The 25343-nt window shown below is 36.1% G+C and overlaps 1 protein-coding gene across 2 annotated transcripts in view; it reads left to right on the top strand.

Annotated features, from left to right (window-relative positions):
- Positions 1–7342: 7342 nt before the first annotated feature.
- The window catches only part of DICER1 (dicer 1, ribonuclease type III), a 47507-nt gene continuing 29506 nt past the window's right edge, over positions 7343–25343 (top strand). Inside the window, exons 1-9 of one of the 2 annotated variants that reach the window (XM_010288381.1) lie at positions 7343–7416; positions 8330–8430; positions 16169–16358; positions 17391–17553; positions 17991–18121; positions 20048–20182; positions 21030–21190; positions 22539–22707; positions 24814–25286. In XM_010288381.1, coding sequence (XP_010286683.1) covers positions 16215–16358; positions 17391–17553; positions 17991–18121; positions 20048–20182; positions 21030–21190; positions 22539–22707; positions 24814–25286 — 1376 coding nt within the window. In that variant the 5' untranslated portion in view covers positions 7343–7416; positions 8330–8430; positions 16169–16214. Of the gene's footprint in view, positions 7417–8329; positions 8431–16165; positions 16359–17390; positions 17554–17990; positions 18122–20047; positions 20183–21029; positions 21191–22538; positions 22708–24813; positions 25287–25343 lie in introns of both variants that reach the window. The other variant, XM_010288382.1, reaches the window with a different exon arrangement.

Below are 25343 nucleotides of genomic sequence, written 5' to 3'. Positions count from 1 at the left end.
GAAGACTTAGAACTAATGAAATAGTAAAACACCTCAGTTTTTACTGATGGTTGCTTGATGTTGGCTGCTTAATGTTGCTGCAGTCAAGCAATCAGTGAAATGTCCGCTATTGTACTTCTGGTAATTAGATTATGTTAGGCGTAAGGATAGGTGGTTTGACAACTTCTGTGCAAACCACAATCGATGTGGTAAGAACAGGACAGAATTCTTCCTTTTGTTTTGTATTTTCTATTTTTTGATACTACTATTATTTGATAACCAGTGCTATAGAGCTGGTAATTCAGATAAAACAAAGTCTACAGAGATGTTTTCAGAAAAGAGGCTCTACTGAAACTAGTATACGTGTGTTTTGTCCTGAAAATACAGTTCACAACTGATTGAATTACAGGACTGTATTTTAGTGTTACAGAAGAGAGGAGCTCCCCTCAATTGATGGCTATGGACCAGGATCCTGTAGGTATGTGTCGTGGTTTAGCCCCAGCCAGTAACTAAGCACCATGCAGCCGCTTATTCACTCACCCATGGTGGGACGGGGGAGAGAATCAGAAGAGTAAAAGTGAGGAGATTCATGGTTTGAGATAAAGACAGTTTAATAGGTAAAGCAAAAGCTGCACATGCAAGCAAAGCAAAACAATAAATTAATTCGCTACTGCCCATGGGCAGGCAGGTGTTCAGCCATCTCCAGGGAAGCATCATTACGATGACGTGTAATGGTTTCTTGGGAAGACAGACGCCATAATGCCGATCATCCCTCCACCCCTTCCTTCTTCTTTGTCCCAGCTTTATACACTGAGCATGATGTCATATGGTATGAAATATCTCTTTGGCCATCCTGGGTCAGCTGTCCTGGCTGTGTCCCCTCCCAGCTTCCCGTGCACCCCCAGCCTTCTTGCTAGCAGGCCAGCACGAGAAGCTGGACTGTCCTTGACTACTTAGCAACAACTCAAAACATCAGCACCTTATCAACATTTTCTCATCCCAAATCCAAAGCATAGCCCCATACTAGTTTCTGTGAAGAAAATTAACTCTATCCTGGCTGAAACCAGGACAGGATGTCCAGTGCAATATTGTGCCAGTTATTCAGACATGGTCTAGAATTTGAAGGGACCATAGGAATGCATTAATTCTGAGTTGTGCTCAGCAGAAAAGTTAATTGGCAGGGGCAGTGCTGTGTCAATGTAGTTATATTGCTTCCAGAACCCAAACTAGTGTCAGAAACTCTCAACTGCACCATTTACAGAGATGTAACTCCTTTAAAACATTATTTCTCAGTCCTGAGTGGTTATGGATAACAATATAGAAAAAGTGGAACTGTTTAGCAATATTCCATTATCTTTCCTTCTAACCTGCCTCAATAATAGTGATGCAGTTTTCAGTAGACCACAACTGCTTTGATGTCTGGAACCATTCTTTCATTTTCATAGCTGGGAATGCTTTTGCTTATATGCAGAAATAGCTTTCACTCCATTCTGATAAATGAATGATAAAGGCTTATCCTCCCCCTTGCCTTTTTTTTAATGGTGGCTGTAGCAAAACAGCTTATATCAGTTTTTGAAACTTTTTTATCTTTTAGTAAGGAGGAGCAGCTTGGATACTTTTTTTTTTTTAGCCACATAGTATGAGTATCCATTACTATGTATGTAATGTGCAGAGTTAATGTGAAAAACCGGACTAATGCTGCACTGGACTGAAAAGATTCTTTATCTAATGCCAAGTCTACATTAGTTAAGATACTTATTAATATATATTTAGAGAAATCTCTCAAGGATACCTGTGTTGTCTCCAATTACTCTTTTTCATCTTGCATTCATTCTGCTGCTTTGCAAGATTGACAGATGGCTGAATTAGGAATGGGTCTGTTTTCTGATTTGTGTCTGTGCTGAAGGTGTTGCTAGTGCTTAGTTGGATCAGTATTGGAGCTAAGGGACCTTTATGAATGTGTTACTTCACAACTAACATGGTAGGCTGTTTATCTGTTTGACCTTGCGCTGTCTTTCGGAGTTCATCAGAATGTAAAAAGGAGGGAAAAAAAAAACTTTAAAATGTAAAGCTGCTCAGTCAATGTTCAGACACCTATGATCCCATGTATTGGGGAGATGAAGCTGTCCCAGTTGTATTTTGTGGATTTTGAATACTTTTAATTTTTCAAAGTCAATCATGATTTACTATTTACTTTTAAACCTAAGGTTTCTGTTTAAGGCATCTGCTAAAAATAAAGGATGTTTTTCTTCAATAAAAACTTTTAAGTTATACAGCACAGGATGAAATCCTCAAATCTTTGCAGGCTGTTCCAGTTTTTCTTACCTATAGTTCAGGACTGAGAACACACAAAACAAGCATATCTCATCACATACTGTTATTTTTTGCCTCTTTACCTCAGATAAGGACTTCATCTCTACCATCACTACCTTTTCCCCAAGTAAATTCTTGCTTATATGCAAATCAGTTTCAGTGTTATGTCGGTTGTTCTTGAAGGTCAACAGTGCTTCAGATAACCTATGATACAAAAATACTACATGAAGCTTCTAGCTTTATACTGTTAAAATGTAGTATTTATGGCTTCTCACCAGTTTTAAACCCCAGTTAGTATGCAAATCTATGTGCTTTATTGTTCAGTATTGAAATGTGAAGATTGATGCATTAAAAGAAATGAAAATTGTTAATTAATATGACCTGCTGAAGTCATCTATTAGTTTGCTTAACTCTAAAGAATATAGAGGAATGATCACATTCTATTCTAAATGCGTATATTTACATGGAGGGAAATAACAATATCTCTAAAATGCTGTAGCTTTTTAACATGATGTTCATTGTATTCAAGTAGTTATGTATGATCTAAGTACCTGTTTCTGTGCCTAACACTTAAGTGGCATATAAAAGCCTCTGCCTTAAAGATTGCAGTTCTTTTTAGTTTGACTCAAATAGGAAACATTAATTACTATTGGTAAGTTAAAGGTTATTTTAATTTTTATAAATAGAAAATACTTGGAATCTATGTAAAGCACTTCATGGTACGCGCGTTTTTTTTTAGCATTGGTCCATTAACGCTGCAGAATGCACTGTACTTGTTTAATAATGAGATTATTATCACACAGATAATTAACGCTGGCCTGGTTGATTCTCAGCTCTTAAAACAAGAAAAGGCTCAATATAAAAGCCTTTTCTGGCTGCTCTTTGCAGTAAGTTGGTTAGCCAGATATGTAGGTTAAGATACTAACAATTTCATTTTCTAATGACCTTTTCCATTTTGGAATTAATTCAGATCATTTTACAATCAGGCACATGTATTCTTTCCTTGCAATTGTAACATGGGAAATTCTGTTGCTCACATCTTGTATGAGAGCTATTGCTGTATTCCACAGAGCATTTTCATCTACACCTTTAGACATTCTTAGTTATTCTGAGAAAAAATTGGTGGGCATGTGGAAATGTCTTACCAATAATTCATTTTTCTTCTTCAATAAAATGAAAAAAATCAATGAATTGTGGTTTGGGTTTTTTTTTCCTCTGCTGTTACTTCTCTGGAGATTAGATTTTCTGGCATTGCAGCAGCTTTGAATGTCTTCTGAATTTGGGAGCAAAAATAGTGTCTTTATACTACATATTTCTATGAATTTAATATTAACTTCATCCCAGCTTTACATACGAGAAAATTCCAGTAGTTTGCCCGCAAGCAATTTGCAGGGAAAGAACATGTGCAAACATGTAGTGTAACTGAGAAGCCTTTCTTTTTTAGGAAGACAGATTAAAAACTACAAAGCCCAAAATGTAGTTGGAGTAACTAATGTGCTAACCACTACATAATACTTCTGTATTTTAAGGTTGCATTAGGATGAGTTAGTTTCATACACTGTCATAATAAATACATTCTTTTTTGGAAATAAGACAACTGTTTGTACATTGATTCTTGGGTGATACATAAACGGATATTATGACCAACTATAGGAGATTTGAACTCTCGTTCTAGACTTTGTGGAAATTCTAGAAGGTGACTTAAACCCCAAATATCTGCAGGTCTTTTATCGTCCAGTTAATGACTTCAGAGAAAGCCATTTGTAACGTAGGACTCTTAGTAATTTTAGATATTTGGTACAGAGGTAACAGAAAACTGTCAAACACATGTTTTGGGGAGCTTGACTTTTTACCGCATGGAGAGAAAGGATTTATGTTTATGCAAATAATGGGATTGAAATCCCCACATGGGGTTATATTCAGGGGGCAGCTCCTGCTTTTACTTATCATAAGCAAGAATAATTGGTGCTTTGGAACTGTATTTGTCTCACAGCTTGCGCCCAGATTGGGGAAGAGAGAAATCACTGATAATGTCTGCTTAATTGCCTTTCCATCGAAACACATAGGTGCCTGAAAGGCTTTAAATAAACTAAATAATCACAAGTAAATAATTTGGTAACCAAGTAAAGGACCAAAGGATAAATAAATTCACAGATATGGTCAGTTATCCCATCTTGTGATATTGATACAATAATAGTATAGTTACCTATGTAAATTAGTTTTTATAAACTTAGCTGTGATTTTTCTGTGCATTAGTTTTCAAGCAGCAACTTAAAATTGTATTAAACATTAAGTGGAATAATTTAATTGTAATTGCTGTTAAATCTATTAAATGTGTTTCAGAGTGTTCATATACCACAGATGTTCTTTATTTTATTTTATTTAGAGATATGTGTCCTGAGTGTAATTTTTTTTCCTGACTTCCACGGGGAAGTATTAGTTCCTGGGATGCTGAGTGTTTTGTTTTGGAGTTAATCTGAGGCAGTAGGGAGTTTGTACCGTGGTTTCTGACTAACTTTGTACTGTAATAAAGCAAAGAAAAATATTTTAAATATCAGGTGATTGGAACAACACATGGAAGAGAAGGATCAGTCCTGTTCTATAATCGCCTCTTCCCTGCTCCCAGCATCTTCGACCAGCTGTAATTATAGAGAGACAGGATGCCAGCCCAGATGAACTTTTTCCTCCCAATCATAATGCTAGTTTTTACCTTGCCTGTTCTGATGCTGCAGAACTTTGATTCATGCTGGAATTCATTTGTATTTGCAGAAGATAATTCATGTCATCATAGCTCCATTGTGAGCTTAGGAGTCCTACTGCATAGATCTTTGTGCAAGATAAGAACTTCATTTTCAAGTTGTTAACATTTTGAATAATGGTTTAATTAAATATTACCAGCACTATTGGGATGGAGGGAATAGTTGTTTAATTTCAAACTGTAGAAGGTGTTGAAGTGCAAGAATGCTGATAGTCTATGTTTCAGATTCAGCCTGTTGCCTGTAGTGTGGTTTACTACTTTTTTTTTTTTTTAGGTCTTCTAAAATTTCTGTCCTTTTTCTGACAATCTTTTTTAATAGCAACAATTAGGTAACACATTAATATGATTATTTTCAAATAATGAATAACAAAACCAGGAAATAAAAATAAAACTGGTTGATATATTCTTCTGTATACTCTTTGATATATTTAGATACTTTGTTTTTGTATTAGCAAATGTTTAAGTAGCAAACAGCAGAGATACTTGAAGGTCTTGGCTGAGATTTGCAGAAGAAACTAGTGGTTGCTTGCAGATTGCTGGAGTACTGGAGATTGGCAGAAGTAACTGGTGCATCACTTGGATGCTATTCTCTTTAAAGGAACTGATTTTTTTTTTTTTTTCATGTTGCTGCTTTATTCTTTGAGTATTTGATGTGTTTCTGGTGTGTGTAGTTAGACACTCCAAATGGCTAGTTATCTCTGAACTCTCACCTTCTACCTTTATATGAAATATGTGAATGTTGAGCTTTTAATAGAAACTTTTTTAAAAAATGGTGGCATTACTGTTCAATAGAAGACATTCTAGAAGTCTAATTTTTAGCAATGTCAATGTAATTACTTTTTCCTTTTTGTCCCTTTTGTTTTCTTTTAACAAGATCCGCGGTCACTGCAGAGTAAAATGAGATACATATATTATTTTTTTTAATGTGGTTAAAAAAACCCTTGTCACATTGGACTCCAGTGTTCCAGTTAATAAATGCCGGAGTGGTTGGTTATGTTATTTGCTGTGGTAGCCCCGAGCTGTGTCCATTGTTTGGCTGGGCTCATTGGCAAGCTGCAGATGCCTTTGGCCTGCAGACGGGAAGGGAAGGATTGACCGTCTACCGCAACAGGCTTTTGTCGAAGTGGGTGCACCAACACCATTTAGATGCTAATGTGATATAAGCTCGCTGTTTTGTACTAGAACTTGACTGCATCTCAGGAATGTGGCCTGTCTGGTTTTATGTTGGCTTCGGCATTAAAAGGGCCTACTGTAATTCATGTCTGCCAATCGATTAAAGCTGCAATCTTCTGGTTTATGGCTTTGATGTGCCAAAGGAAATTGTTGGGGTTGGTGGAGAATTACATACTTTTTTTGGTTCTCCCAGATCTTACCTGCTGATCTGTATGCTTTTTGTTTGCCATCTACGGTTAGGGAATAAAGTAAATTTGCTACATGAAGCCATATATGGCATTAGCTTTACTGATAGAGTTCAAACTTTTTTTTTCTGTTCACGTTTTTTATGTGGTGGGCTAACTAAATGCTTTCTGTTTGTTTGCAAATGTGAAGTGCAGCATATTTCTGTATTTTTACCAGAGCTGTGACAGTTTTCTCTTTTTAGGCTATTTTCTGGTTCAGTGGAATATGTATTCTGGCTCATGTTTTAGAGGCAGTGAATAAATGAATAACCTAGGCATAACAGGGACATGTTGTAATAAACTTAAGGTCTAGTCACTGCTTCTTAGCACCAATTTGCTGTATTTGCAGAAAAGAAGGATGTGTGTATGGTGCAAACACAAATTTAAAAAGTAGCCCTGGGAATAGAATTTTTGTAGGTCTGTTTTGTACACACGGAGTATTCATCAGATTTTCTGTGCTGTATTCCCTATATATTCCTGTATCTTATTGTAAGATAAAACAATAACTATTAAAATTTTGTTTTCTCAAAACAAATACGTTCTTTAGGACTCTTTTAAAAAAAATGTGTTGAATGATAAGTTTCTCTAAGATTTCATTTGTATACTAGGTGAAACCTGTGGAGGAAGCACGGAGAGGAAAACTAAATCTAGCTGGACTTAGCTAGCAATTACTTTAGCATATAAAACAAAATATGCAAATACCTTCTGAGCACTCTGAGGCTGATCTTTCAGACACTGTCTGTATCCCTAGCCAAAAAAGGACATATGATAATTAGATTTTGAAGGACCATGTGCTGTTGCTACAGAGCTAAATATTAAAATGCAAGAAAGCAGACTACCACATGGCACAATTGATTTTTATGGCAGTTCATGTTAAAATGCTCTCTTTATATTGCCTTTTAGGTTACCTAGGGTGAAACAAAATTACAGGCTTGGAGACTCTGGAAAAGCTCAGCATCAGCATTTGAGGTAAAAATGAACATACTGAAGTAATCTTGGGAGTGTCCTTGTTAACTTTATGGAACTGATTGGAGTAGAAATTTTCATCAAGATCCATTTTGCATTTAAGTTTTCAGTATTGATTTAAAAAAATTTGACTTCAGAATCTCTCTTTTTAGGTCTGGGAAAACTCATACTTTAGGTGAATATATCATGTAAATTTTTTATTTTAGAGCTTTGAGAACATTGTAGATATGCTTAGATACAGTATTTTTGGTTTAAGTTGTAGTTTTATAGAAAGGCTTATATATCTATGAAATTCTTTATTATGTTTTTCCTAATTTTACTTGTATAGCCAAAGGTATTTTTATGCAAATCACCATCTTAATCGCACAGTATTTTTATTTTTATTAAAAAAAAACACGTGTTAATGTACTTAGAAACGCTTGTTGCTTTTTCATGAATTTACTCTGTTAATTGCAGCTTCAAATTGAAATACTTTAAAGAAGTTTAAGTTAAGATTTTAATGTTTAACTCAAGTGAAATGAAAATACACATGCATGGAAAAAGCAGTACATTTATACAGAACATAGTAGTAGTATGTTCTACATAATTTTACTGTATTTCTCACATGAACCAGTTATTAATATTAATTATAGTGACCTGTAAATAGGATTAGGGAAGTATGTTTTTTCTCGCACACTTAAACTACCAAAAATTAGCTTTTAAATCACTTTTAAGAAATACAATTTCTAATACTAAATGAAGTAATTCATGTTCAGGGTGCACTTAAGTAGTTCATTTTCTGTCAGCAAGTTACAGTGTAGGATTGACACATTGAAATGCTCATAAGGAAATGAATTGTCACAATTAATCCTGCTATTGTAGTTCCCTTTTCACACCATTTTTATAGTTCATAGGCTTTGTTGTTGTTGTTTTTAAGAGCCGAAGCTTGCAAATTATGTGATTAATCTACAAGCTGATATCATGATGTCAAAATGCAGTTCGGGAAGCATAAACACAGAGGCTGCGGAAATTAAAACGGTAAGAATATGCTTTGTAGTATGGGAGAAGCAGGTTTTTATGTATCACTTCACTGTATTCTCCTATTTTTATATTTAAAGCTTCTTCAGGACCTTAAAGTAACGTCTGTGTGTGATGTTACAGAAATTTATCGTGAATTTCTTTGGAAAAAATATTGAAAGTAGCTGCTTTATTTTGTCCGTAGATGGTTACATGCAGCAAAGGCATAGATAAAAAGATGCTTGTCATGAAACAGATGATCTGATAATTCTTACGAAGCTGAATATGATTAGAAATATATTCATTTTTTTAAAAAAGGGTGGAGGTGTGTGTTTAAATATTTCTTGTTGATACTATTTTGAAATGTGGTTGTGTTGGTGAAATACATTGAATTTAAAAAGAACAGAAGTCAGAAGAGGGGGGATACAAAGGGTTGGAATTAGAATTGAATTTATATGCTTTTCCAGATAGGAGAATCAGAGTAAATGGTGAGGAAAGTAAATGACAGGTAAATTGTTAAGGCCTTAGTTTCAATAGTATGCTTCAGTCTGAATTATGAGTTCAGCAAAAACAGGCAAAGAGGCTATCCTATTAAAGCTATGTAGAAGGAAAATGGACATGTAGGTTGATAACATAGGGGAGATGGATGTATCTAGTTTCACTGGTCCTCACCTTGTATGGCAGCTAAGATGCAATGCACTTCATGTTTTATCTTTTGTCCTCTGTGTTAAGGAGGTAAAAGAAGAGGAATCTGCATAGCACCAGTTCTGCACCACTGATGAAACAACTACACAGTTAGGACTTGCACAGGGCTGTATACAGATCATTTTAAAAAATGAAATAGTTTGTTCCAGAAGCTGGTTGCATGGCTGTATTTAAGGGCAAAACATCCCCTTTCTGAACTTTTATTCTGAATGCCTCATGTACTGGTGTCACTATAGATATGCTAGGAAACTGATTTTTGTTTTCATGTTTTATTTCTGTACTGGTAAATGCCCCACAGGCCATGTATGTTATGCTGATATATGGTGGTATAATCCTTTTTCTTTAGAGACCATTAGCAATACAGAGCAGCATAACTTTGTTGGTGTGAACTGTGTCTTTCTGGTTCTGTTGATTAGAGCTAGACTAATTGCAATAGAAAGCGTTTATTAGGCTTTTGCCTCAAATCCAGGTTTGGTCATACTGGTGACTGAACATTAGGTGAAGGACTCAAGGGGTTGTGTGTTTTTCTGAGTCTGCTAAGTGTCATGTTATACTTCATTTATCTCCTACATAGAGACATTTAGGAGGAGTCTGCCAGGAATTCTAGCTGTTAACTATACTGCATTGCTTGTAGAAATGCTTCAGAAGCAGCTCATTCAAATGTAGAGCCTCGGTGTAATCTTCATTTAATAAGGCCTAAAGCAGCCTTTGCTGCTTTGGGATGTCTCTGTGGGCTATTAGAGACCAGTGTTCTCCTTGTGCTGTTAGACTGGTTCTGTGTCAGAAAAATAGAACAAATAGAAATCTTCTAGGTGAAGATGAACATTCACAATGAGTATTGATGATTGTGCAAGGGAAACCAGGGAAGCTGGTTCTTACAGGAATGCTTACATTCGATCTTTGTAAGCATTTATGCATTCTGTTTTCCCTTGAAAGGGAACAGATCTGAAATATGGGGGTTTTTGGGGTTTTGTCCCTTAAAGAGTATTGTAAGACCAAATACAAACACTGCTGTTAGTTGATATATGTGGTGAAGGTCTTTGAAAGATAACAAATAAGGGGTGTCTTGTGCAGCTGGGTTGTATGTTAAAGATAGCATAATATAAAGGAAATTTCTGATTAATCTTACAGAATAATATTGTTTGACAGTATTTCCTTACTTTAGACCTTCTGGGCTGAATGATGTCACTTAGAAACTTCAAGTTTTGAGTTAGGAGCAGAAATCTCAATGGTTAATTTTCAAAATATCCTACCATCTACTAGATGAAGGCGGGGGGAACATTTTCCCATGAAAATGAAACTTTTTTACGTGTTTCTGAGATGTTTGAGTTGTGGGCTTTTTTTTTTTGTACATTTTCTTGTACAAATAAGAACTCTGTGTGTGGTTTTTTTTAAGTTCTCTAAGAAAACTGAAGTTACAGGAGTAATATTCACAAAATACGCTCTTGTAATGCTTTTGGACTATCGCAGAAAAAGTCACATCCTTTTAAAAAGTATACTCTTAAAAGCAGTTTTAGAAACCAGATGATGTAGGAATCTTGTATGTTGACCTTTACTTGGGCAAAAACAATTCTTGCCACTGATTTCGTATAGTGAAAGTAGAAGTCACTTTACTGCAGACTTCTGCAGTAGTTCATACAGAACATCCTCAGTGAATATTTTGTAAATTAACATTTACATTCATTTTCTACTCTGTATTTTGTATTTGTAGTATTTTACGTTTTTCTTTTTACTTGTTCCTCCATTATCGAAGTAAGAATTTTCTGTGTTAGATCTTTCAGCAAATTAATGTTTCATGTAGGATTCAGACATAAAACTTACTATAAAGAATGCAATATTCAGACTCTTTAGGTGTTCCTGTAAGAGAATATTCAAGCAGCAAGATTCTGTTAGTATTTTTTGTATAGAATGTGGTTTATTTACTTTAGAGTAAGTGGGTTTTTTTTTCCCCACCCCTTGAGGCTAACTCTTTTTTTTTTTTTTTTCTGATGCTGAGCGTGTTTTAGAGAATAAAGTAGACATTCCTGGACAAAGATGAAAACCTACAGCATTAAAAATAACTTTTGTATCACAAGGACTGTACTGGGTACAAATTTACAAATCAACGTTAGTGAAGAAAGTAGATAAAATACATTGCGTATGGCAATAATAAACTTCTGTTGTTAATAGGAGATAGTTGTAGTTTTGCATTAACTTGCTATGAATGTAACACATATTATATATGCAAATGGCGGTAAAAACTTCAAAGATGTGTCCCCAGGGCTCTAGTCTCTTCTCTGTTTACTTCAGAGTGTCATTCCATAAATGTTTTAAACAGCCCTTGGAGCAGGACTAGATCCAGGAAGTCTTATTCCAGGAGAGTGCCCTACTTGGCTTGTATTCCTTAGTGTTTCCTTGAAATTTTTTTGTGCATCAAGGGACTGCTTCAACTTGGATATAATCCCATGACAGAAAAATCTGCACCACAGTTTTAGAATTACTGTAGATTGGAAGAAACTGCTATTAAATGTTGCTGGCTGTTCATTCCCAACCTTGTGCGCTTCTGAAATTAAGTTCTTTAAATGGTAGAACAAGCCCTTGTTTTTAGCTCTGCAGTTCACTGTTCACATAAATGTGCACTGAAGACATGAAGTTGTGGATTTTGCTCTTAAAACATCAAAATGGCCGTAAAACTGGACCTTTCAGTATTATTTTAGTAAAACAGATAAGCTTGGGCACTATGCTGCTTTGTCCAGCTTTTGTAACCTACTATAAAGCCACGGAAGCAGGACTTGTTTCCTGTGTTTGTCCCTCCAAATTTGGCTTTATCAAGTTCTTATAGTTTCTTGTTCTGTCAATTTTCAAAATAACGCAGTGGATAAAGATGGAACATCTTAGCAGGTATTGTTACAGTGGCTAAACAGCACTAGTTTAGGGTTTTTTTCTGCTTCCCTGTTCACTAGTTTCAGTTAGCTAGGTTCAGTTGACTTCTGTCCACAAATTCTGAACACATGTACTTACATCTCAAATGTTTTCAATTTAAAACCTGTTCTTCCAGTAGATGTGGGTTTTTTCCTTTTTATTTCTAGATGGTCCTGTACTGCTTTTCTTTTATTGAGGAACTTGATATTTTTCCTTGCTATTGAACTAGAGACTTAGAATGATACAATTACTTCATTATTCTGGCTTACTCCCATAACAACATTGACATTGATCTTGTCAGATCTTATATACTTCCAATGCAAATAAAACAAATGAAGGCCAGGACTAGGAAAATTTAGCACAGCAGGAAGTAGCATCGATGGTTTAGGGTGGAGAAGTTTTTACCTGAGTTGCTATACAGTGGGAGGGAATTTAAACTATCTGAAGTGTGGTCTGCCTCATGTGAGCTTAACTCTTACTTTGCTAATTAGTCATATAGTTTCTCATAGCTAAATCTCCCTTTTTTTTCCTCCTTGTGTCAGATTGCAGGATAACAATGGTATGGTCAGCATTGCCTGCCACTGTTAGTTTGCTTGTGCTTACTTTTAAAGTTACAGATGTGCATGTACTTCTTCCTTTGCACTTCAGAGGTTTTTTTGAGAATGCTTTTTGGTCTTGATGTGAGATGAGTGTACTTTAGGGCAGGTCTTTCATGAAGATACACAGAAACTGAAATTGTAGTTTGGAGGATATGTTGTTTCACAGCTCCTCCAGTTCAAGCTGGAACTATAGGTAAGTATAAATCCCTTTGCTTCTTGCAGTGGCGTAGCTAACCTAGTATCACTGTCACAAAGTGTGTAGCAAAGGAGATAGGCATATTTGTGAGTATTAGAACCTATGCTTATTTGTTACTAGCAGCCTTCTCAGATAAGGTTGGTTTTCTTTCCTTAATTCCCTCCTGGTGATGTGATAAAGCTATTTTGTATGTTCCCACAGTTATATTTATGATTTGGAAAAGAAACAAAAAATAGGTGGAATAGTAAACAAAGAGGAGGCACTGCTGATCTAAAGTGATTTATAAAACTGAAGTGGCAGGGGTTAGATACAAGAATGATTGGGGAATCTGCTTTAGCTTTTATTATGCAAAAGATTTGGGTTTTTTTTTTCCTGGTCCCTTCTAGCCTTGAGTAACTATGATGGCTGTGACCAGGTCTCATTTTAAACAAAGCAAACGCTAATTGTGTTTCCATGTGAGTTGCTATATGTAAGTGGAACAACATGCCTGAGACTATTTCAACAAAATATTGTTGTCATGATAAAGACTTTTTGTGTTCTTCAAACCATTTTTTGTGTGTGTTACCAGCTAGCATGATACCCATTGTAATATAAAAAGAGCAACTAAGTATATTAAGAGAGCTGCATCTATAAGCTTGGAGAAGACAGGGACGATACACCTTTCCCTATGTGTTCTCCGTTCTCCCCTGCTCTTATTCACCTAAGCTGTCAGTTCATGGAAAAGCTTCACTTACTTTAGCAGTGCCCAGAGTTTCCAGATGTTTTCTACCAGTGGCTGGGGAATATTGTGTATGATGCTACTGTCCTTGCCATGTGACTGATTTAACTTGATTAGTCACATACTGATTAACATCAGTACATTTGATGTGCAAATGCTTAGTAGATCAGAGTGTCAAGTATGATCATCTCTGCTACATGCAACTGTTTAGCACATACATATCTTTCCTGCTGGTTGTCTCCTGTCACACAGAGGTGCAGAGTCCCAGTGGAGGAACAGCCATGAAGCCGCTAGTTCCAAAGAGATTGAAAGAAAACATCTTCTAGTTGTGCCAGATTTGAACACTCTGTAAAGTTATTAGTTGAATTGTTAGAACAGAACCTGCATGTGCTTGTATGCGTTGTTTGAAATGTATAAAAACAATTTTAAAACCTATAGGAGTCTTTTTTTATTATAACTGAAATGATGCATTACTGATTTTTATGATCTGTGTAGGTTATTTTCTATTTGCACATAAATAAAGCAATATCATATTGATCCATTTTATCTGTTCACATAATCTGAAAGACTCGGGCTGAGGTAGTAGCTTAGGTTACAAGACTGAAAAAGTAAATGAGAACGTTTGTATGAGTTCGGAGATTCATTCAAAAGTAGCTGGGGAAAAAAAAGATGAGATAAAATGTCAAGAGCATTGTTTAGTATGACCTGTGAAAATGTACAAATGTACATTCATTTCTTTTTTTATTTGAATACATCTTTTCTTTCTGGAGTGTTCACCCTGGTAGTTTCTGTGAAGTGCAAATTTAAATATCAGACAAGATTCCAGCAATATCAACACAGTTCTCTTAGTAAAGAAATACTATTTTTGATAGAAGGGGAGGTACATTGATTGCTGAGACAAAGACCAAGAAGTTATGGTTACCTTCTTTCACTAAGTAGCATTTAGTACTGAATGTTTGGCTTCAAAAGAGAAAGAATTCTTTATAATGGAACAGAACAATATTACTTCAACTAAACAACACTGTCCTTCAAGACGACTTCTGTCCCTTTGGAAAAGACCTGAGACAAAACTTTGCTGTGACTACTTTCTGTAAAGTGCCATTACTTCTGCATGAATCGACAAGAGGAGTGATTATGTAATTCAATGTATTGCCTTATCTGTATTTTACAATATAGTTTTCTTTTGTCAGAGCTTCCTGTGGTTATTTAATATTAGTTAAGTTAGAATATAAATCAGTGTTTAGACATGGCTCAAATTATAATATTTAACTTGGAAATGTGAAGATGCAACAAAGAGCTGCAGTGTTTTATTAGTTGAAGACTATGTTAAATAACATCAAATTTCATCTTGGTACAAAAATAAATGAATACTTTTTTTAAATTGTACTGCTTTATTTGTAATATCTCAAAGCAGGTATTTCTCATAAATATTAGTGGTTAGTATTTTCTATTAGATACCATATCATATTTTTCTTCTTCCTTACTGCACATTTGCAAAACAGCCAACTCTCCTGTTTATATAGAAAAGCAAGGACATTTCTATGCAGCAGGATCATAATTAACTTTCCTCATGTATTTCTAATGAATGATTAAATTTGAAAGCATTGTCCATTTTATGCATTTATCAATTTGAGATTGATGCTAACATAAATATAGAGCATCTAGTAATTTTGAGGAAAATTAACTTTTGGAAATACTGTTTTGTTGAATTGGGTATGTATCAAAATGTCTTAGAACTGATGCATTATTTTTATATTAAACTTCAGCAATATTTTTCTGTATCGTCAGGCCTTAAATCAGTTTCCTTGGGCAAGGTAGAATTGATTTTTTTTTTTTTTTTTTTTTTAACCTTGATCATTCCTGACAGATAGCAGACATTTTTAAAAACTCCTGGTGATGAGGACTCCATAGCCTTAGGAGGAAAGTGTTTTTCAGTGCATAATTATCATAAAGTTGTGAATGGTTTGTTCATCAGTTAGAATATCTTTCTGGAAATTGGTGGTTAACCTGATATGGGTCCCTTTCTCCACTAGTCCTTAACAGAGTCATCAGCAATTTTTTTACACTATTTCTGCCAGTTCCTTAAACAGATAACCGTATCAGAATCTGTTGGTTTGAAAATACGGAAGTTCTTGTGTAGTTCCTTTTCTGTTCCAGCTGATTATTAGAATAAAGGTCCTGTTGCATGTGTGTGTATGAAGCCTTAATTGGTCATAGGGACTTTCTGGTTGAGAAGAAAAACAGAAAATGTGATATTTATGCCCATGCTCTAGAAAAATCAATCTTTTTCTTTCTTGAAGTAAAGATAGAACAGTTCTATTTTTAAAAAATTTGTTCTTAAATATATTTTAAATGGGATTAGAACATAAATGGAACTTTATCCTGAAATGTATGTGTGTAAATCCAAATGCCTAGAGTGAACTTTGCCCTGTAAAGTACAGCTCCTTTTGGATTTCTTTGGCACTTCGAAGAGGAATAGTGCCTGTAAATTTAAAATTAACATTTTCTGCTGAAAATGGTATGCGATTTAGCACTTACCGGTAGTAAAATCAAGTTATGTCCTTTTCTTAGAATAAATTTTCTCTTCTTGCTGTATATTGTGACTGTATCTAATACTGTTTCTTTTTCTTCTCATAGTAGGCTGTGCTGGAACAAAAAAGCAATGAAAGAAACACTGGATGAATGAATGAAAAGCCCTGCTTTGCAATCCCTCAGCATGGCGGGACTGCAGCTCATGACCCCTGCTTCCTCCCCAATGGGTCCATTTTTTGGACTACCATGGCAACAAGAAGCAATTCATGATAATATTTACACGCCAAGGAAATATCAGGTACTAGTGATAATACTAATACAGTAATGTCAGAAAAAAAGTACAGTTAAATCCATTAACTTAATAGAAGAACCACCAGAGTAGCTGGAGAATGTGCAGTGCTGTACACAGTCTAGGCGTGTCCCTCTCACAGCTCCACCTGTTGAGAGTTAATTGTGCCTCTTTCTTTAGCTTGACTGTGTTCTACATTTCTAATACTCTCTTTCCTTCAGTTTGCTCTAACAAGCAGAACAACTTTTAAACTGAGTATTTTCTTGCTGCTCTCTGCAAACTGCTGTTAGGGACAAATAGGGTAAACTGTGCATCTCGATTGTATGCATAGAATCATGTCTCCTTCCCCCTCTGACCTTTTGTCTTCTACTTGGTGAATCTTGATTTTTTTTTTTTTGTTTTTTGTTTTGGTTTGGTTTTTGGGGTTGTTTTTTTGTGGTTTTTTTGTGTGGGTTTTTTTTTGGGGGGGGGTGGGTTTGTTTGTTTGTTTGTTCACATACTGATCAAAGCAGCTCAGTAATGTCAGAAACCCCACCAGGGCACGCTGATTTTCATTTCGTTAAGGAAACCTATTTCTGAGTTCTAGAACTTCAATTCTCTTTGCACTGCAGAGGTGCCTGAAAGCTAGTAATTGGTTAATGTTACTGAGAGGCTTAGATCACCTTGAGCTAATATACTTGCATATTTGGCTGAATGATATATATGGTTAGATTTAAAAGCTCTAGCTTCTTTCTTCACACAATGTATCCAGTAACAGAATCATCTATTAAAAAGATATATTTAGAAAGTTACTTAACCTAGCATCAAATGGTGATAATAAAGGATTTTAGATTTAGAAGATAGACTATATATAACCATTAATATTTCTTGAAAGACTGTGACAATAAGTTGTTTATAAAAGAGGTGTATTCTATGGCACTGGAAAGATCCCTAGAGATACTGACTTGTCTGGAATTTATTTACCACTTATGTTTGGGGTTTTTTTGTCATCTTTTTCACTGCATTGCTGCAAGTAAGGACATTATTACTTTTTAAACCTAGGTTGAACTGCTTGAAGCAGCTTTGGATCATAATACAATAGTCTGCTTAAACACTGGCTCAGGGAAGACTTTTATTGCAGTACTACTCACTAAAGAGCTGTCCTATCAGATCAGGGGAGACTTCAACAAAAATGGAAAAAGAACTGTGTTCTTGGTCAACTCAGGTAAGAGGAAAAGTATACTAGGTTCCTAAATATGCTGCTAATATTTCCATGGAATATTCCTTAATAGAAGGTGTGTGAAAGCAAAGTTGAGAAGAACTTTTGTATAAGGTCTTCAACAGCAAGGATGCTAAACTCATTAGAGAATGTGGTACCTTTTATCTTCCGCTTATAACTCATTTAACCTGTTTATCTCTACATCTTCTGTTTCCTGGTTTAAAATTAAGACATTGGTAACTAAATTGCAGTTCAAATTCAATCTGTTTCCTTTGCTGCAGTTCTGTTTACATGGAGGCAGTTGCCATGTACACCTGGTTTAACATTAGTCTAAGCTAAAGATTATGCTATGAAACATGGTGCTAGGTAATATGGCACACATCTTGAAAATCAATTTGTGAAAAGACCTTTGTGATTGAAATTTTTTGTATTTTTTTTTTAAGCAAATCAAGTTGCTCAACAAGTGTCAGCTGTAAGGACACATTCAGATCTTAAGGTGGGAGAATATTCAAGTTTAGAGATAACTGAATCGTGGACAAAAGAGAAGTGGAGTCAGGAATTCTCTAAGCATCAGGTAATGTATTAAGTATAAACTAAATATAAGCAGGGTCTACAGTCAGGCTTGATCAGAAGTGATAATTACTTGTATATGAGTTTTGAGGCAAAACATACATAGGGCTTCTCTGGTTGTTTCTAAAAAGCTGTCCTTTTAATTCTTTCTTTTTTCAGTCTCCCTGACTTGTGGCTCACAAAGATGATTGCAGAAGAAATATTGAGTGTGCATGGCATACTTTAAATGCTATTAAAAGATGTTTAAATATTAGGTAATAAAAAAAATAATAGAACTGAATGTTGTCTGGGAGTGCAGCGCATCTCTTTGGTGTGCATTTTATTTCTGCCTTCTTGGGTACACTATTTCTATATAGTTCTCTTTGTAGATGGAAAATCATTAGCTTGGTAGTTCTTGGACCCATTCTGTTATAATCTTTTTTCCATGCTGACTTAAGTCTTTAGGTGGGAGTGTTGATCTGCTGGAGGGTTAGGAGGGCTGTACAGAAGGACCTGGACAGGCTGGATCGATGGGCAGAGGCCAACTGTATGAGATTTAATAAGGCCAAGTGCTGGGTCCTGCACTTGGGTCACAACAACCCCATGCAACGCTACAGGCTTGGGGAGGAGTGGCTGGAGAGCAGCCTGGCGGAAAGGGACCTGGGGCTGCTGGTTGACAGCCGGCTGAACATGACCCGGCAGTGTGCCCAGGTGGCCAAGAAGGCCAACAGCGTCCTGGCCTGTATCAGGAATAGTGTGGCCAGCAGGAGTAGGGAAGTGATTGTGCCCCTGTACTCGGCACTGGTGAGGCCACACCTCGAATCCTATGTTCAGTTTTGGGCCCCTCACTACAAAAAGGATGTTGAGGTGCTAGAGTGTGTCCAGAGAAGGGCAGCGAAGCTGGTGAGGGGTCTGGAGCACAAGTCTTACGAGGAGCGTCTGAGGGAACTGGGATTGTTCAGTCTGGAGAAGAGGAGACTGAGGGGAGACCTCATCCCTCTCTGCAACTACCTGAAAGGGGGTTGTGGTGAGGTGGGTGTTGGTCTCTTCTCCTAAGTAACTAGCGATAGGACAAAAGGAATGTCCTCAAGTTGTGCCAGGGGAGGTTTAGATTGGATATTAGGAAAAATGTCTTTCCTGAGAGAGTGGTCAGGCATTGGAACAGGCTGCCCAGGGAGGTGGTGGAGTCACCCATCTCTGGAAGTGTTCGAAAAATGTGTGGATGTGGTGCTTCAGGACATGGTTTAGGGGTCATGGTGGCGTTGGGTTAACGGTTGGACTTGATGATCTTGAAGGTCCTTTCCAACCTTAGTGATTCTGTGAAATATCTTGCAGTACTGCAGATATTTGTAATTTCTGCGTTTTTTCTCTCCAGCATTGAGTAGTGGCCTATGAAATATGTGTGAGGAACTGTGACAAGTGTGTTACTGTACTTAGTGGAGTTCGAAATTAGTGTAAAAGCAGTGCATAATTTTATCAAGCAACTCAGCTTTTTATCTGTCATAATGTACAAGAAATGAGTTTTCATTTAAATAGCATTGTGATAACATCCTGGTTTTCTGTTACAGCTGCAGATGGTTATGAGTTTATGAAGAATTCTCTTTCTTGACAGAGACACGATGGGACACATAAGGGACTTTAACATGTTATGGATTTAATGACATTTGTTCTGTGTAGTCTGGTTGGTGTTGATATCATCTGTTTGTTGTATTCAGCTTTTTTTTTCCTAGGGATGTGACTGGAGATATGTAGAAAGCCTCCAGACAGATTATTTTCTCAAGTAGAGAATGTTTTATTTTCTTTTGTCCTTACCTGTTGTATGTAGATGAATAGGAGTCGATATTTTTTAATACTGTCTAGCAAGACCTGCAGAACGCTTTCCTACTTCACCTTGACCCAAGACAGCTTGCACTTTTCTTATACTGACACTTTTTTTCCCCTTTCCATCTAGGTTCTGGTTATGACATGTCATGTTGCTTTGACTGTTTTGAGAAATGAATATTTATCCCTGTCAAATATTAATCTTCTGGTGTTTGATGAGTGCCATCTTGCAATCCAGGATCACCCATACCGTGAAATCATGAAGGTGGGTTTCCGTTGCATGAATGTTTTAAATACTTCGTTGAGAAGGAGGAGTCTGGGAGGGCTGGAGAAGTGGGAACTATTTAAGGCAGCTTTTGCTACCAAGGAAGAATATCAGTAGAACTATATTTTAGCATATTCTGGAACTATGAAATGACTGTAATGAATTAATACTTCGGTGATATTATGAGACAGAAAAATCATGTATTTATTGTATTTTGCAGTGGGGGTTAAAGAAAAACCTGTCATTAACAGAAAAGAAGCTAAATTTATGGAATTGAGAAATTCTGTAAATTCTTTGATAAAATATTTGAGTTTGGGAATGGGATTCACTAATGAGTTTTTATTATGTTTAAAACACTGATTCCTAAAGATGTTTGTAGGACTCTCTTCCATGTGTTATTTGGCTTATACAGTATGAGAAACCTGTATTATAGATGTCTTTCCAAATCTCTTCAAGTTTAACCAGAGCATGTGTCTTTTTTTTTTTCCAGATGATACTTTAGTTTTTTACATTTTGTGGAATTGGTATGATATGTGTGTTGTATTGTAAATGTGGCAAGGGTATTCTGTGCAATGCTAACTGTTTGTTTCTTTATAGTGTAAATATATTCTTTACATTGTAAATATTTACCTTTAAAAAAGGTGATTGCAGTTAAACGTTAGTCAGTTTCTAGTTTAATGTCCAGTCAATAGAACAGAAAATATTCATTCAACCTTTGGTTCCTTTGACAACACCTACTACTGAAATACTAGTTTCCAACTAGGCATCTAAGTTTGCAGTCTGCTAGCTTGATGATAGAGTTGCAGGATAACTGTCCTAAGGTATTTCATTCTGTTTTACTTCACAGATCTGTGAGGATTATCCATCATGTCCTCGAATCTTGGGATTAACAGCCTCTATTTTAAACGGGAAATGTGATCCTGCTGAGTTGGAGGAGAAGATCCAGAAACTGGAGAAAATTTTAAAGAGCAATGCTGAAACTGCAACTGATTTGGTGGTCTTAGACAGGTATGTTGTACAGTTATGGGTGTTAAATTGATACCTGCATTTTCATTTTGGATAGAGGGATAAACGAGTAGAAATATTTCCTCTTTTAAATTTTAGGAAAGTTTGTGTGCATGTGATGCCATTACTTCTCTTTGGGGTGGGCAGGGAATGCTAAATTACTTTTTAACTAACCAGTGTTGAAGTACACCTTTTCCTGAAGGTTAGGTCAAAGGCTGATTGACCTTGATATTCAGAAATTTTCTGTAGTTGTTAAAAAAAAAATCACAACAAAACACAAGAACAAAAAACCCCTAAAAAAACAACAAAAAAAGACCCAACAACACAACTAAAAAAAAACGCCACACCCCAAAACCAAACAAACCAAAAAAACCCAACAACAACAAAAAAACCCACACCACCGACCTAAAAAATTTCTTACACAACACATTTCTGAACTTGTAAAATGCATTGTCTTACATTTGGAGAGTAACTGGTTTGTGTTCAGTGTGTGCCATAATGTTGCTATTTAATTTAGAAAAATGTTGCAACATCTACAGTACAAGATGTACTTAATGCCAGAAAAGTTGCATGATTCCCCCCCCCCCTTTTCAAATGAGTAGCCTGGGTTTAGAGGCTGATGAAAGATAGAGGGAGATTTGAGGAAGCAGTGAAAAACAATATTGAAGTAGCAGGAGCAAGTGGGTGTTTTCCTCTATGTTCTTACAGAATGTGGAATCCTGTGAATGGTTATTTGTTTTAGAGGAAAATTAGTGTGAAATGATTAATAGGTAGCATGTTTTCTTGCACCAGCTGTACTGTGTTGTATGAACTGAGTCAAAGATGGTTATTTCATGTTCTGGAACAGGTGTTTTGTGGGTGTGTGGTTTTAAATGAATTTTTCTGAACTTCTGTGAACCATTTGCTTTTAAGAATTTCTCATTCATAGCTCTGCCATTCAAGAAGAGTAATTGTGTGTGTCTCTATATAGACCTAAATTGACATTATGTGGATTGTATTTGTTTGGCGTATCAAAAGAATACACTTTGGAAAACCAAAAGTGAACATGGTGGTCAAGTAAATTCAATTTGCTTTGCCTTAAATTTTCCAATATTTGAAAATAAGAGAGTGATACCTCCTTTTTAGGGAGTGTATTAGAACAGTATTTTAGAATGAAGTATTTTGTGTGGTGGAGGTTTTTTTTTACTTTCAAGTATTTAACTATGTAACTAATCATTATTAATTAACGGTGGGGGAAAAAATGTACTTAAACACACTTCATGTTGCTGTTACTGGCTGTATAACCTTAACAGGCTGAAATAGCTCTGACTTTCAGAAGCTGTGTTTAACTTGATCTTTGCCCTCAATTAAGATATACTTCTCAGCCGTGTGAGATTGTTGTAGACTGTGGACCATATACTGACAAAAGTGGGTTGTATGGAAGACTATTAAAGGAGTTGGATGAAGCACTTACTTTTCTAAATGACTGCAACATATCTGTGCATTCAAAAGAAAGAGATTCTACCGTAATTTCTAAGCAGGTAAGGACATTAAACTATGTGAAAAACCTGGCTAATAGAAATCTTACTGCTGTTTTTCTTTGCCGTGTATGTTACATTACTGAAACTTTGTAAGATAGCCTAGACCATTTGAGCAAAAAGACTTTTGTGTTTTGTACTCATTAACAGTGCAGGTCTTTTCCTGAGTGGGGCTTGAATGTCAACCATTGATTAGAACTTCATCTAGTTTGAGATTCAAATTTGCTTAAGGCAGTAAAGTAATTCTGCACCCTGATGTTGTGGGTCCGTATTTCCGAAGTCAGGGATTTGATGTCTTCGCAATCTCCCATGACCTTTGAATAATTCAGTACAGAAGAAAAAGTAATGCCTCAGGAAGTATTTGGAAAAACTGTACCCAGGTGTATTAAAAGATGATAAAGTAAGAATTCAGGCACAAATTCCAGCCATAGATGTACAATTTATCTTAGAACAATATTGGACTAGTGCCACACCTTGCTGGAATGGAATGCTTCAAGCTAGCCCCTAACTTTCTATGTGTTTGCCCCTATGTTGTCACGTGAGATGGCAGAGTAGAGTCCAGAAAGCATGGTGTATTGAGCAGGGACCTGTCACACATGGAGTCCAGGCAGCTTTTTTCCTCTCATGGGCTTTGTGGTTTGAAATTGCCTCCTGAGGTACAACTATGTAGGTATGTAAGTGTCTGTTTAACAAGAACTCTGTAGTAAGTCACACTTCTATAATAGTCCATGAGGAAATTGGACAACCTATTTCTTCAGCCCAAAGTATTCCAGTTTCTTTTAATGTTCTTAGAAACCCAGTACTCTGACGCTGTCCAGAAAAAGATTATTTGGGCCTGAGGGTGATATGTAAGGCACCCTATCACAGCTGTGTGGGAAAAGGAAGTCCTGGTTAATTTTGTGCGAAACTTAAAATGTAATAGGCTAAAAAATATAAGGAGTGCTGGCAACTGGGGGCAATCCCCAGGGTTTGCGTAGTCCAGAAGAGTGGATTAACTGCTATGCCTCTAATGCACAAGCTTTCTGCTTGTTTTCTGATCCAGTAGCTCTCCAAGAAGATGGAGGCACACATTAAGAAAAAGAAACCAGTTTTCAGCCTGAGGTGCCTTTTGTCTTGGCACTGGAGAGCATCAAGCCTCTTATGTGCAGTTACAATTAATTTAGATAAAGTTTGCCCTTATTTAAGTTTACAGCTAACAAACTTCAGGGAGGATAGTGTAAAGAGATTGATAGTCTGTTCTTTACTTCCTCACAGAAGAGAGGAAGGAAGAGAAATTAAAGCAGCAAGTGAAAACTGTATCATCCTGACTGTTGTCATAGTTCTGTCATAGTTGTTCTGTTGTAATAGTGCATCCAAATCCTGAGTCTTTTTAGTAGTAATATCCATGTACCCCACTTCTGGATTCCTAGTTTATTGTTTGACCACTTGAATCTTAGGAGGAAAGAACTTGCCATCAGATAAGATGATGATGATACTCAAGTGCCTATGCTGTGCTCTCTGAGTATGTTATAGTTATCCCTGTTTTTCTAGTTCCACCCAAACCTACAAACACCTCATTATTTTTCCTTTGAGAGGCTAGACTTGCTAAGATTACCCTGAGGCCACTATACAACTTTCTGGTTAGATACTTTTGAAACCATTGCAAATATCAGTAATAAAGTAAAAATGCCCAGTAAAACATTTGTTTTATTAGTTCTGTGTTAAATATAAAGGATAATAATTTCTGCTTTGTTTAGCTGCCTCAAGAAGTATTCTCCTTTTTAGCATAATTGTCTTAAGGTAAATTTCAAATTACGAATCAACAAAATTGTAAAATGTTCTTTAAACTTGTTATTCTGAGATTCAGAAATGTAATTCAGAAAAAGTTCAAAGTTTAGTTGTAGTAATATAGGGGGGAGGGGGAAATCTGCTCCATTAGGAACACCAGAGTTTCCAAGGCCATCTAACAAAACAAACATCTAACAAAAGCGGACTTCTAAATAGTTTTGTAATAGAACAATTGTCATCATCCTTACAAAGGTTGTGCTATGTAAGAAACAAGATTCCTGTCTTAAATGAATAGTTCATGAATGTACTCTTTGAACTGATACTTGAATTCATTTGTTGTAGATATTGTCAGACTGTCGAGCTGTGTTGGTTGTTCTGGGACCCTGGTGTGCAGATAAGGTAGCTGGGATGATGGTGAGAGAGCTGCAGAAGTATATCAAACACGAACAAGAGGAGCTGCACAGGAAATTTTTATTGTTTACAGACACTTTCCTAAGGAAAATACATGCACTCTGTGAAGAGCACTTCTCGCCTGCCTCACTTGACCTGAAATTCGTAACCCCAAAAGTAATAAAGCTGCTTGAAATCTTGCGCAAATATAAACCGTATGAACGGCAGCAGTTTGAAAGTGTTGAATGGTATAACAATAGGAATCAGGATAATTACGTATCTTGGAGTGATTCTGAAGATGATGATGAGGATGAAGAAATTGAGGAGAAAGAGAAGCCAGAGACTAATTTCCCATCTCCCTTTACTAATATTTTATGTGGAATTATTTTTGTGGAAAGAAGATACACAGCAGTTGTTCTAAATAGGTAAAACTTTTTACTTTAAAAAAAAAAATTTAAAAAAAAAGGAAAAGAAAAAAGGCA

The sequence above is a fragment of the Phaethon lepturus genome, unplaced genomic scaffold (assembly GCF_000687285.1).
Source record: "Phaethon lepturus isolate BGI_N335 unplaced genomic scaffold, ASM68728v1 scaffold39715, whole genome shotgun sequence".
Lineage (NCBI taxonomy): Eukaryota > Metazoa > Chordata > Aves > Phaethontiformes > Phaethontidae > Phaethon > Phaethon lepturus.
Note: the sequence above shows the minus strand (reverse complement) of the source record. Positions and strands in the feature narration are given on the sequence as shown.